General features: G+C 44.1%; 1 protein-coding gene across 13 annotated transcripts in view; it reads right to left on the reverse strand.

Annotated features, from left to right (window-relative positions):
* The window catches only part of IKBKB (inhibitor of nuclear factor kappa B kinase subunit beta), a 49,340-nt gene that overhangs the window by 14,593 nt on the left and 20,508 nt on the right, over positions 1 to 14,239 (reverse strand). For 8 of the 13 annotated variants that reach the window (XM_070598749.1, XM_070598751.1, XM_070598746.1 and 5 more), the window contains 4 exons: positions 8,340 to 8,428; positions 7,262 to 7,351; positions 4,734 to 4,858; positions 1,137 to 1,244 (listed from right to left, as the gene is read on the reverse strand). In XM_070598749.1, coding sequence (XP_070454850.1) covers positions 1,137 to 1,244; positions 4,734 to 4,858; positions 7,262 to 7,351; positions 8,340 to 8,428 — 412 coding nt within the window. The remainder of the gene's footprint in view (positions 1 to 1,136; positions 1,245 to 4,733; positions 4,859 to 7,261; positions 7,352 to 8,339; positions 8,429 to 14,239) is intronic. The other 5 variants (XM_070598755.1, XM_070598754.1, XM_070598753.1 and 2 more) reach the window with 1 other exon arrangement.

Genomic DNA, 14,239 nt, shown 5'->3' on the forward strand with positions numbered 1-14,239 from the left:
CATGACACACATAGACAGCAGCCAATAAATGGTTACTGAAAATGAATTCATCTGAGAGAAAAAGTGAACATTTCCAACCAAATTAATTACTCAGGTGCTTATCACCTCCCTGGCCTGCTAAAACACCCCCTCAAGTCAGGGACTTCTCCACAGACGGTCAGAGACTGACCTCCCACTGGCTGCGTGAGAAGGGTCTGTGAAGCTTTTTAAAACGCACTTTACAGGCATGCCCCACCTCCAGGTGACCCCACACACAATCTAGACCCCATGCGGCTGAATTTGTTTTGTCAGTCGCCCCCCTCAAAGGCATTGGTGGCTCACCAGGTTCACATTCCTTCCCCGGGCACTGCAGGCCCTTGCGGCCTGCCTCCTGTGAGCACTCTCAGCTCACCTCCCACCACCCTCCATGAAAGCCCCTCCGAGGTCAGCACGCCTACTCACCGCCTGCCGAAACGTGCCTTTGTGGCCCTCAATCCTTCCCCTTTGAACTTCCTTCCTCTTCACCTATCCATGTCCTGCATGTCTAGCCGGATCCCTCCAGAAAGTTCCAGCTCATCCAAAATCATTCCACATAGCTCTAGTACACACACCTCTCTCCCCATCCACTAAATACTCATGGTAGTTACCATCTATGCTGCTCAACTGCGTAACTGCCTTGTAGCTTCCTTTTGTACTATTACTCAATTCTGATATTATTTAACTGCTCATGTTCTGGCCCTAACACTAGATTGTAACGCCATTCAAACTACAAAGATTTCTCTGTTGACTATGACCCAGTATTAGGCTATATAGGGAGTGCCAAAAGAAATAAAGTATAATTCCCCACCCTTAAAGCGCTTACAGTCAACTAGGAGATAAACCCTATGCAAACCCAAATGTTATACGAGGTAGACCCTACTAATGGTGAGAAGAGGCACAGATAAATTGTTATGTGAATTCAGAAAAGAGATGATTTCTGGATGGGGGTGAAGGGTGGGGATCCATTCTAAGTTTAAGATTGATATGTATTATGTCAAGTTCTTGGTCATCGGATGATATCCTGATAATTTATTTGAAAGCTATCAGATGTCACCTCAGATATCTATTTCTCAAAAAGGAAGAAAAATCTGTAGAAGAGAAATGCCACTGTGCCTTACCTGTTAAGGTTGTTGGGGTAGGGTAAAGAGCTTGAAAACTTCACTGTTCCATTCAGATCTTCACTAACAACAATGTCCACCTCACTCTTCTGCCGGACTTTGGAATGCCTGCAAATGTGTGATTTGGTTTACTATAGTCCTGAAGTCACCTCGTAGTCAAGAGCCATTTTATTTTTGTAACATATCACTTTACAACTGTACAGGATGCCCCCCAGGTCACTACTTAATCTTTTGGGATAATGGTCAGTGCATCTGTATCCTGCTAGGACGGCTTCTTTGAGAGTTTAAGAATGGCCAGTACTGCCTGATGAGTAGTCATTCACCTCCCTGGGCCCAGGGCTCTGCAGACAGGACTGCTGACTCCTTATCTCATCCTTGGCTTGTCCTTTTCATTTTCTCTGCTTCATCTAATACAAAACCGCCATGTTTTGATAGAGGACAAAATTAGGACTTCCAAACCAAAATTACTGCATGTGTATTACATTTAGAGGAAACATACACAACACGTGCACACACTTCTAAATGGATATGGCTGAATATTACTTCTAAAGGTAAATATTTACATTTCCCAATTTAGAGAACTTACTGATGCCTCTAAAATAGTATTTGAAGGAAAAACATTTTAAATCCAATTGGTTTCAAATCTTCTTGATGACAAGAATAATAACTTAAATTTGAATAATGCTTCATAGATAACCAAGTACGCTGATACCCAACATGCACTTCTTTGCCACGATGACCCCATGTGGTAGACATTATTTGTAGCCCCCTGTTCAGCGGTAAGGAAACGAAGACTAGGTGATTTGCCCAAGGCCACACAACTAGAGAGCAGCAGAACTGGTGACTCAAATCCAAAGTCCGGTGTTCTTCCTACTCTGTCTGAATGTCCAAATCCTTCCTTTCCGAAAACATCTAGGAAATTCAAATCAAAAATGCTTAAGCCCTGAATGCTTCTCATTGGCACGGGGTGACCTGGCCTATCCGACCACAGAGGACACCCAGAAGAGCTGGAGTATGGCAGAGGCTGCGGGCTACAGCCCTGGCAGAAACTGTGATCGCCGTAAGTCAGGTGTGCCCACACTTTGTCATCACACACAAGCAGGATGCTCCTTCAATGAAAACTTAGTCCGTCGATGGTAAATTATAAAAATAAAAGGACACAATAAATAAAATGCTTATTGCTTAGGTCCTAAAATGTATTTCAAAGCAGCTTTATAACAGAACTATAAAGCTCAGGTTGCATTTGTCCCGAAATTGCTATTTACCTGCCTTCTGAGATGAGAGCGAAATTTCTGAAAAGCTGTCTAAGGCCTTACAAAGCAGACGAGAGAGGCACTTCCCACAAACTAGCCCACTCAACAGCTCCTTACTGGGTCTGAGAGAAGTACACGCGAAAGTGGTTCCCTGGTCTTCTAGCGCTGATGAGGGGAATTCTAGGAAGCTGATTCTGCAGACAGCACACTTACTGTGAAGATGCTGAGCCATTAGGGATGTATTTTCAAATAGCACTTGTTCTCCCAGTTCTAATGGATTTTAACTCATTGCATTATAAATAATGGAAAAGCTCAACATTTGAACTGAAGGGATGCAGCAATTCCTTGGTTAGTTAACAATATAGACATACAGATATCTAAAGTTATTTTTAGGATGGTTACACTTTAAGGTGTGACTATAAATTAATGAGCGAATTCCTCAATATTCCAGAACCTATGCAGGTCAACAAGCACTGCTTGTTTCAAAATACATCACCACAGGAGGGCACACTTTGCCATTTCACGAGCGGGGATCTCGCCTCATTCATCATTGTGCTTCCACTGTCCGGTCCATAAATGTGGACTGACCTGGACGGCCGTCACAGAAAACCACTTTTGTGGAACTGATTTCAAAGGCTAGATCTTATTCTTACAAATAAATATTCTCATGATGTAAACACCTGTCCTTTGAAAAGGTTAATGTTTTTACTACTTCTAGACAGGTGTTTAGAAAAATGACAATAGCCAGTGTTGGCAATGGTGTGGCGAAACAGGCAGCTTTCTGGGTTCCTGGTGGAAACGTCATTTATACAACCTTCCTGTTGAGCATTTAGTTAACAGACATCAAAATGTGCACAATCTTTGACCTGTTAATTCCATTTCTAGGCATTGACCCTAGGGAAATAATTGTGGACCTATGAGGATTTCCCTAGAAGGATGCTATTCTTGGTGTTATTTTCAGAAGTAAAAATTATCAACCACCCATACTCTCAACAATGGGGGATAAATTAAATAAACTGCAGTATGGCCATTCAGTGGAATAACAATCAGATATTACAAATAATATGGAAAATCCTGAAGCATTTTCAACAGTAAGTTTGAAAAGCAGGTTATATGAGAGTACGTAAAGTAATTTTTTTTTAAGGTCTAACACACACACTAAAGAGCCTAGAGAAACAAACAAATGTTCACAGAGGTTATTTCCGGGTTGTGTGACGGAAACTCTCACAGGGTAAAAACGCTTTCAAAGCATGTACAGGACAGTGTTCATATAATGCTGCCACTGACATCAGAAAGGGGTGAAACACGGAAACAAGCAAACAAACAGTACATGCCAATTTGCTTGTACAAGCACAAAACATCTTTGGAAGCAGACCAGAAACTAACGGTGTCAGGGCGTCCGTGTGCAAGGAATGCAGGGGGCTGGAGACGGCTAGGGGCGACTTTTCACGGCACACCCTTTTATACTTTCTGAAGTTTGAACCATGAAAACTTTCAACTGCTCCAAAAAAATAAACTGGAAATAAAAAGTTTTTGAACAACGGTAGCATTATTTCAATTAGTGTGTGGCCTTTCAAGGAACAATTCTGAATGAGATCTAACTGATTTAAGGGAACATTAATTTTTAAATTATGCATTTCAGTCATGATTAACTTTTATATATACGTATAATGAATACATTTTTATAATCAGAAAAAAGTTAAAGAATATAGAGGAATTTTAAAAATCTTAATCGTATCCTTTGTTTTTTTATTAGAAAATCTTTTTTTGTAATTTATTCAGTTCACATTTTCAGCCAATTTCTTATACTTTGAAAACAGAAGTTTGTTCTCAGGTATAATAAAATTTCTCAATAATATATTATCACATAATTTATGAAAATGAAATTTATATTCAGGTGTAATAAAATTTGTCAACAATAAATTTCCATGTAAATATTTCTCATTATTTGTCATGTGAACACATCCTTTAATTGTTAACTAATAAGCAGCATTTTCAGTGTCAGGGCACACATTTGCACAAGAGGCTATGAAAGTACCGACATGTTGCTACTGAACTCAGGTGTCACACACAGTATTGTAGCGCAAGTTGTTAAGGTTCAGAATCCATGTGGATACTTAACCATTGCTCTCTTTATCTAGGTTTTTGGAGCTCAGGCTGCCCACAGGCTGGGTCCTAACAGGACTTCCGCTCCAGGAGACAGATCACAGATGGCTCAGGCCCAGCCTGGGAGCGCCCAGTGAGGCAGGGACGGGTGAAGCGGCATGACAGAGACAGATGGACACACTGCTCGCTTCAGGGGGCCCTCCTCGCCCCAGGCCCTGGACCCTGGCCTCACACTCACCACTGCACGGGCTGCCAGTTGGGGAGGAAGGGCCGGAAGCCTGTGATGCATTCGAAAGCCAAGGTGCCGAAGCTCCAGTAGTCCACGGTCACGGTGTACTTCTGCTGCTCCAGCAGCTCTGGGGCCTGCAAGGATGCACGTGGGGACACATCAGAGCCGCTCCCTCTCCTGAGAAGCCAACACGAGAGGGGGCAAGCAGCCCTTCTAATCAGGTCCCCACTCTTCGCTGGTTCCATCCGGGGGCACTGGCACGTCCACCACTTGTTTAGCTAGTGGGAGCCAGGATTCTTCTGTACCTCGTGCAATCCCGATGCTGGTACAAAGGCCCCCAGGGGTATTTCTAGGTAGACCAGACTACACTGTATACCCTTCTCTTGGGCGCTGTGTAGAGATGGGAAGATAGGCTACATTTAACAAAGGAAAATGATACCAGGTACACACACCAAATGCATAATACACGCATTAAATGCTGACTAAGTTTCCTAAACCAATGTGGTTTACAACACATGGGTGTACAATGGGATGACATATTTACAATCAGGCAGAAAAAGCCAGATGTATGACTGCTGCCCAAGTAGAAAGAACTGCGGTGACCAAGGAAAGATTCAAAGCACAGGCAGGACAGGAACCTGGCTCAGAAGAAGGCTCCTCACAGGAGTGTCTGAAAGGAGACATTCCAGGAAGGACCATCACAAGCAAAGGCACGCAGACAGGACTGTGCACGGTCTGGCTAGAAGTGGGACACGTATGGCAAGGCCAAGGAGTCCAAACCAAGAGGAAAAACTGGGGGATGGTCAGGTCAATCTCTAGGTCTGGTTATGGACAGAAGCTCAGCACCTGCAAGCGAGTGACGTGACGGAGCATCCTGGTCAGAGCACAAGGTTCCCGCCATTTAACTGCTGCCGAGGATTCCAGAGGACACTCAGTGGGACTTCCATAATTACATTATATGGACACAGGTGCCTGAATCGCAGCCCCCCGTGAAACCTCTACTCCACAGAGCAGGTGATAAATCCATGCAGGCCATTAGCCCAGTGGGTGGGGTAAGTAGGGAGCATTAATGCACTCAAAAAGACTTCAAAGGATTTTTTTCTTTTTAAGAACTAGACAAGATATTTAAGCTCATCTAGCCCAGGGGTTTCCAACCTGTTTTTGTTTTTGTTTTTTAAACTGCAGGCTCCTGTATTCAATCAACACTTTACTGACCCTTATCATCTGTAAGCAGTCTATTACCAAGTCTAGCTGAGTCTCTTAGTGCTAGGCATTTCTTTTTGTTTTGAGGAAGATTAGCCCTGAGCTAACATCTGTGCCAATCTTCCTCTTTTTGCTGAGGAAGACTGGCCCTGAGCTAACATCTGTGCCCATCCTCCTCTACTTTATATGTGGGACGCCTGCCACAGGATGGCTTGATAAGTGGTGCACAGGTCTGCACCTGGGATCTGGGCCGGCAAACCCCCGGCCACCAAAGCAAATGTGCAAACTTAACTGCTACGCCACTGGGCCAGCCCCACTTGCTAGGCAATCCTTGAACCATCTTCTGTAACCTCACTGTGACCACAGCTCTGAACTGGCCTACTGCCAGAGCCTCCTTCCTACTTGTCCACCATTTACTCTTGCTCAGTGCAATTCATTCTCCACACTGTATCAAGAGTGGTCTTTTCCAAAGGTAAACCTAATTCCTCTCCAACATAAAACCCTGCCATGTCTCTGCAGAGGTTTCAGGATAAAGTCTGAAATCTCTAACCTAGCCAAAAAGGCCCTGAAGAATTGGTCCCCACCTCTCTCTCCAGATTCTACTCAAGAGACTCTCTTCCTTCTTCTCTAGGCCCCAGCCCACACCTTCTGGTCTTCCAATGTGCCATCCCTCTGCCCAGAGTTTCCTCTCCCACACCTTTCACCTATTCATCCTTCAGGTCTCAGCCAGAGGCCAGGTCCTCCTAATACATATTCTTATAACCCCCTGCACTTTTCCTGTGTAGAATTGATCACAATTGTAGTTTCTTAGTCATTGGTGTAAGGATCAGGGGAATGCCTGCTTTCCTGCTAAACTCTAAGACTACACTTGGTCAATATTTCTCGAATGAATAAGTGACTCAGATAGAACCCCAACATCAGACCAAATAATGTAAAGAACGGGCGGGAGCTCAGAGCTCAGCATCCTTCTCCATGGCCTTTGAGATGCCTCATGGAAACAGTGGCCTCTACAGACCTGCATGAATCTAGCTTAAACTCTTTATTTGCAGATAAAATACTGCAGCACAAGAGGTTATGGGATTTGTGCAAGGGCACACAAGCAGGGCCCTTTTGACAGAAGAAGATGACCACATCCTTCCATAGGGCCTCTGCTGGCAAAAGCGCTGACTTGAACGGACTATGGGTCTGACCTCATACAACAATTCCCATGCATCTAGGCAACATCCACAGAGCGGGCAGGACTTAGCTGCTGGAAGGCAAGGATGGAGAGGAGCCCCACAAAGATGGCCATCAGAGAGAAACTGCTAAGGAAACACGTAGATCCCATTTCTTACCAGGTACTGCAGGGTCCCCACAAAGGAAGTACAAAGACTGCCCTGATCCAGCTCCTTGGCATATCCTAGGTCAATAATTTTGTGTATTAACTGAAAAAAAGGGAGGAGGAGAAATCTGAGGGTTATGAGAATACACTGTCCTCCTACAAGAATTCGGCTTGTCTGCTGACACAGCAGAGGATATTTCTGAATTCCCAGGTGGTATTAGAGCCTAAGTCCCTAGGAACCACCAGAGACACAGGAGAATGCCTTTCACATGGTAGATTTAGGGCAAAAGAAAACATACACTGTAAAAATGCTGAAAAAAGGCACATGTTCTCTCTCGTTCTGCAACCAATAACCAGAGGATGGTCAAAAGTAACAGACCATGCACCAGCCCTCAAGAATGCCAAACCCGGACTTTATGAGGTGAAAGACCAGGCCAGTCCCTTTTCAGTCAATATCTTTAGTTCTTAAATCTTAGAACCTCTGGCAAGAATGAGTGTGAACTGGAACAAAGGTGAGAGCGGTGATAGTCACGGTCAGGCCCAGAATGCTGACAGAGTGTATCAGAAGAGATTAAGTGACCCAGGAGCTGAGTTACTACATTCCACTCAGCTGAGCCCTTCTCACTGCCCCCAGCTAAACAAACAAGGCCATGAGAAAGCACAGGCTCCATGGGCAGGTGCCACCTCCAAATGCCTCTTCTCAGCCACATCCAGAACCCACTCAGAGCTGGTTTCCACGCTAGCATCAGGACTTGAGGCTCTCAAAGAAATGGAAAACAAAAAAGTCTGTTTCCAAGAAGTGTTAGTCCCAAAGCTTGGGGGTGGAGGTGGGAAGACAAACATTGTTTTTCTTATCAGATTCCTGCAACTTGGGCGATTAACAATGTGATCCTTTCAAACTTGCCTCAATCTGCAAGCAAGAACTTTTTGCTGAATTTGTTTTCAAACAAAAAAGCCTTCCCAGAGAACCAAAGCAAATGTAAACTGAAGGAAACGCAAACATAAACAAACACACAGAGCATGTTCCTTCTCGATCAAAGCAGCTTCCCTGAGGCAGCCCAGGACTCTCCCAGTCCCAGGAGGTCACTCACTCTTTGCTCTCCTTGCTGCAGGACGATGTTCTCTGGCTTTAGATCCCGATGGATGATTCTGTTTTCGTGAAGGTATCTAAGCGCAGAGGCTGAGAGGGTGGAAAGGGAGTGAATTTTCATTAAGCCGAAAAAATGCTTTTCATTTCAAAATCGCCTATCCTCAGAAAGATGAATTTGTGTGCCCCTGACACACACTCTGACTTTCAGTGCACAGACTCACGGTGTGGGCCAGGGCCGGGGGCAGAAGCCCCTTGGGTGACATGAAGGGGGCCTGGCTGCAGAGGCAGGACTAGCACCACCACAAGAATCTGGCTTTTTCATGCAAAGAACTCAGCCTTGCATCCACAAGGTCATCAACTGCAGTCTGGAGCAGTGGTTCTCCAACACCGCTGTCAGGACCAGCAGCATCTCAACTTGTTAGAAATGGAAAATTCTCAGGTCCCACCTGAGACCCACTGAATCGCAAACTGGGAGTGACTTTGCAATCTGTGTGTTAACAAGCTCTCCAGGTGATGATGATGCTGAAAAAGTTTGAGAAAGGGAATTTCTCTAGTGTGGAGGCTCAAAAATCTCAATTCTGTGGCAAAAATAACCAAAACAAAAAGTAACAAATGTTGGAGAGGTTGTGGAGAAAAAGGAACCCTCATACACTGCTTGTGAGAACGCAAACTGGTGCAGCCACTATGGAAAAAATTAAAAACAGAAATACCATATGACCCAGCCATCCCACTACTAGGTATCTATCCAAAGAACTTGAAGTCAGCAATTCCAAAAGTCCCATGCACCCCTATGTTCATCGCAGCATTATTTACAATAGCCAAGACATGGAAGCAATCTAAGTGCCCACTGACTGATGATTGGATAAAGAAGATATAGTATATATATACAATGGAATACTACTCAGCCATAAAAAAGGATAAAATTGTCCCATTCACAACAACACGGATGGACCTTGAGGGGATTATGTTAAGTGAAATAAGCCAGATAGAGAAGGACAATCTCTGGATGACCCCACTCATGTGAGGAATTTAAACATGTGGACAAAGAGAACAGATTAGTGGCTACCAGGGGGATGGGGGGAGGGGGTTGGGCACAAAGGGTGAAGTGGTGCACCTACAACACGACTGAATAATGTACAACTGAAATTTCACAAGGTTGTAAACTATCATAATCTCAATAAAAGGTTAAAAAAAAAATCTCAATTCTGCAAGGTGGTTGAAGGAGGAGGGTGTTCCGGGCAGAGAGAGCTTTGGGCATGTGATCTGAGTCTAATAAGGTCAGAGCTGCTTCAAGGAAGAAGTAGGGAGCCCAGGAAGAAGAGAAGAGGAGCACATTCAACACATATGACCCTGTGACATGTGTTTACTATGTGCCCAGTTCTCTGCTGGGTTCTGTGAGGGACATGAAACAAGGGACATGATCCTCAACTTGCAAGAGCCCAGAATCCACTTGGGAAGGAAAGAGTCTGCACAATACTGGCAGTGAAGTCATTCGACACCCATACCTCTGTGCAGAGGAAATGAGGTGAGTTACACAGGAGGGCCGTGGCACAGAGCAACGGGCTCCATCTGCAGCTCAGACTCCAAGCAGGAGGCGATTTGTACCCATAAGAGAGGTTTAACAATTTTAACAGAAATCCTTGCAAGGTGTGCTACAAAAGAAAAAAAATAGAATAAGTATTGGAAGAGATAAAATTATCTTTATTTGGAGATGATATGACCATGTATATGCCTAGAAAACTCAATAGACTAACCACTGGAAAGAATTTAGTAAGTTGTCTGGAAACAAAACAAGTATACACAAATCAACAGCTTTTCTCAAGGTCAGCTATATCCAGTTGAAACGGAAAGAGAAAAAATAAATCCCATTTACATTAGCAACAAAAACTCCAAAGGACAAATTTAGCAAAAAAACCCCTAGTGTTAGGTGAAAAGTATACAGCATAAAGAAAAGCAATATAAATAACATAAAAAGGTTTTAAAAGTTTATAGCTAAAGATACTATTCACAGAGCCAAAAGACAAAAAGGGCTGGAAAAAAATATCTGCAACACATATGCCAAAGAGTAAATATATCTAATAGACAAAGAGCACTTACAAATCAGTAAGAAAGCAACTCAGCAGGAAAAGGGGTAACTTACAGAAGAAGAATGCAAACGGTGAACAATTCTGCACAAAGCTGCTCAAGCTCATGAGCAGTCCAAAAAGTGTAAGTTAAAGCACAATGAAATGCCTGTTTTCACTATTCAACTGGCAAGAATTTTAGATGAGAAATAGAAGGCACTTCCTTACATTGCTGGAAGGAGGAAAAATTGCTGTGCCTTTAGGGGAAAGAAATATGGCAATATCCATTAAATTTTAAAAGGTATGTATTGTTTGACCCATTAGTTCCACCTCTGGTAATCGAGCTTGTAACATCAAAAACATCATAACATAGGCATAAGGATGCTTATTACATAGCTCGGAGTGAAATAACTAGAAACGACCTGAAACAATGAGAGAATGGTTGAGCAAATGACGCTAGATCCACACTACACTAGGCAACTGTTTTAAAGTCACGTAGGTTGATAGATAATATAACTCAGATATAGATATTATGACTCAGCGGGATGTCAAGGCTGTATGCCAAGTCAATGGTATGATCACTTTTTTGTTTTTTCAAAAAAAAAGGTGAAAAGTAAAAGCAAGAGCAACACTAAGAAAGGTTAATAATGAGCCCTCCCTGTGCCACCACACACACAAGCTCATCACCCCAGACAGAATGTGGCCCAACCTGGGCGGTGGGCAGCGCCGCGGGTCCGGGCAGCTGCTCCCATCTGCTCAGCAGGAGCAGGAGGAAAAACACCTTCCACAGAAACCAAGTGATTGCTCCATAGAGACCTGCATGCTGAGCTTCCCCTGAAAACACGTTTGAAAGTCAAACTGAGAGAGCTGGACAATTGACTAACATCTGAGGGGAGTTCCACCTCAGAACATTAAGTTACATTTCAAAACCTCTAATTCCATCTGCCCTTCTACACCCAGCCTTTGACCGCACACGTCATTCCAACATTGCATACTTGTTCCTTATTCTTCTTTTCTTTCATAACTGAATACAGTCGATTGGCTTAGGTCCAACAAATGTCCAAATGCAGTGAAAGACTCGCTGCTTGCAACGTGTGCCTAAAAAATTCCACTCCACCTCGTTCTCAATTGTATTAACTTTTAAAGACCAAAGCTTCTTGCCAGCACTTCCATTTTTGTCTTACTAATTTTTTAAAGAATCAGAGCCAAGTATAATAAAACATTCCAATAACTACACAAACACAACCTTGCAAATGGGGTGGTGCTGCTGCACCTGAACGAGCGGCTGGCAGCGAGCACCGCTGCGCAGGAAGCGGACGTGTTTGTTACGGACTGACTCACAAAAGACCCATTTTGGTATATGACAAGGGCGTCAGGGTATAATGGATCCAAGCGTGGGTTGGTTTGTTGAAAAGCAGAACATATGGAAGTTGAGACTCACTGTATCTTGGGCAAGTACGTACGCCCCGACTAAGACGAGGCCTCTGCAGCTAGATGTGAACATCTCAGCACAAATAACACGGAGCAGCGGAGACGCCCCAAGAAGCCCCGAGAGGGAAGAGTGTGGACCAGAGTGAAAGCACTCTCCTCCCCACCATGCTGATTAAGAGCTGTCACCTGAGCTTCACTGAGGGGGAGGGCAAGCTGGCAACTAAGTCACTGCCTACTATTAATAGCTGGCCATGTTTACGCTTAAGCAACTGTATGTAACAAATTAATCCTCATTTCAGGGCAGTCATTTATTCCCAAATACTTTTGTCAACTGAAAGTCTGGAATTAAAGACGCTGTGGGTATCGTTATATACAGTTTCTTGGACTGAGTGAAACAGTCAGAATTCTAACGGGCAAGACCCCTTACAGAGATCTCCTCACAGAATCGTCTTTAAAAAGCTTAGTTCGGCCTGACTGGGCTGCAGTTTACAAAACAGCACCTGAAGAGCAGTGAATGGAATGAGTCAAAATCCTCTCGGGCTAAGAGAACCTAATTTGATTTAAATGGGATGGAAAATGAGAAGCTGAGATGAAGAAAAATACTTTTGCATGTGAAATTTCCTTAAAAACCCTAAGCTCCTAGCAGTAGTGATAATACACGTGTATAAAAATTGAAAACCACACCACAAAGCACAAAACCCAAAAAGTTAACTTCTCCCATTCCAATTATAGAAAAGAGTTGTGAGAAGCACCCCGTGTGCACTTGTAAAGCACACGCAGGCATTTCCGAGGACAGCTACTGCACAGACAGGTCCAAGGTAAGGACCTGCCACAGGAAAACAAGAGCCTCCTCCTATTATCCTTGTCAAAAACAGCATCCAGGTATTGTCCCAGCTTTCCCTTAGCCTGTGAGGTAGACACAAACACACACTGAAGAACAGGACACTCCTGGAGTTCTTATTGATGAACCAGAATCCCAAATCATAGCTCCTGTTTATTTTTTCAGCTTACAAATCGCAAATTAGGCAACAGAGAGGACCAGCTAGACTTCCATGTGCAAAAGCAGACTCATAAGGTTGTGTCCGTGAATCCCCACTTCCCACACTCCAAATTTAAAGGATTACTAAGCTCCCTTGAGAACATTTTTGTTTGGGATACTTTTCATAGAGAAGAAACAGAAAGATAAATGGACGAAAAAGTTGGGACAGAGATTAGAAGAGAAAGAAAAGCCAGTCACCAATGAGTAAGAAGGGCAATAGGATGCTTGTTCACTCAATAAAAATTGACTGAGTGCCTACTACGCACCAGTCACTTTGGTGTCTCCAAACTTTCCAAACAAAACAGACTGAAGGCCAAGCGTGGACATGTGGAGAAAGACTGAGTCCAGCTAAAGGTTGCTCAGCTAAAACAGCCCCTGAGACCAATGGGCAAGGCAGCAAGGCAGCCACACGGAGTGCTGAGAGGAAGGTGCAGAGTCCTTCTCCCAGTCACTCAACAAGAACTTATAAAGGGTCTTCTATTTGCTAGGCATTGTGGAAAATGTGCCACTGAATCCAAATGTTTTCTTCACTGACTGCACAAATGGTCTGGTCAATGGGCCCCAAGTCCAGAAGTTAGTCCTTACAGTCAAAAACAGGAAGAGATCACATAACAATGCAGAGATACCAAGTACCAATTGAGTGGAGAGGCAACAAGGGGAGAGAAATCCCATGAGAGGGAGAACCCGTGACGGGTCAGGGCAGTTCCCATGGAGGGGGCAGATCGAAGGCTGTGCCCCAAAGACAAGATGCAGTTGTCGGGGAGGCGCAGGAGCAGCATTCTGAAAAGGAGCAGCACATGCAAAGGCTAGCAAGAGGATTGAAAAGTGGGTTCTGAGAGCCACGCACATATGAAGTTGGCTATCGTGGATCGGGAGAAACTCAAGGTTGAGAGGTTTGGCCTTGATCTAACGATGGATTATACGAAAGTGTCCTTTCAAAAGCATGACAGGTGGATTCGTAAAATGGAGCTAAGGACACCAGGTAAGAGATCACTACAGTGATTTGCTATGACACTGAGTTAGTGGAGGCACCAGGAGCAGAAAGAGAGAATGGGATACACCACACGAAGGAAGGTTGGAAGGATTTGGAGACTTTTTCAAAGGGAGGATGTGGAGCAGGAAAAGAGGCAGACTCCACGAAGAGATGAGATTCCACACTGGTGCTTGTGTCTGGGTAACGGGCAGAAAGATGGGCTAGTGACACAAGAAAGAGGACATCAGGAAGGGATCTGGTTGAAGGAAGAAGTCTAGGACTTCAGTTTGGAAGTGACTTTGGGAGAAATATCGTATAGACATGGACATAGAGTTGAGGCTGGGGATCGGGTGGAATATACAGATTTTGGAGAAGATATGGTTGATAAAGCCGTC

This window comes from Equus przewalskii, chromosome 28, assembly GCF_037783145.1.
Source record: "Equus przewalskii isolate Varuska chromosome 28, EquPr2, whole genome shotgun sequence".
Classification (NCBI taxonomy): domain Eukaryota; kingdom Metazoa; phylum Chordata; class Mammalia; order Perissodactyla; family Equidae; genus Equus; species Equus przewalskii.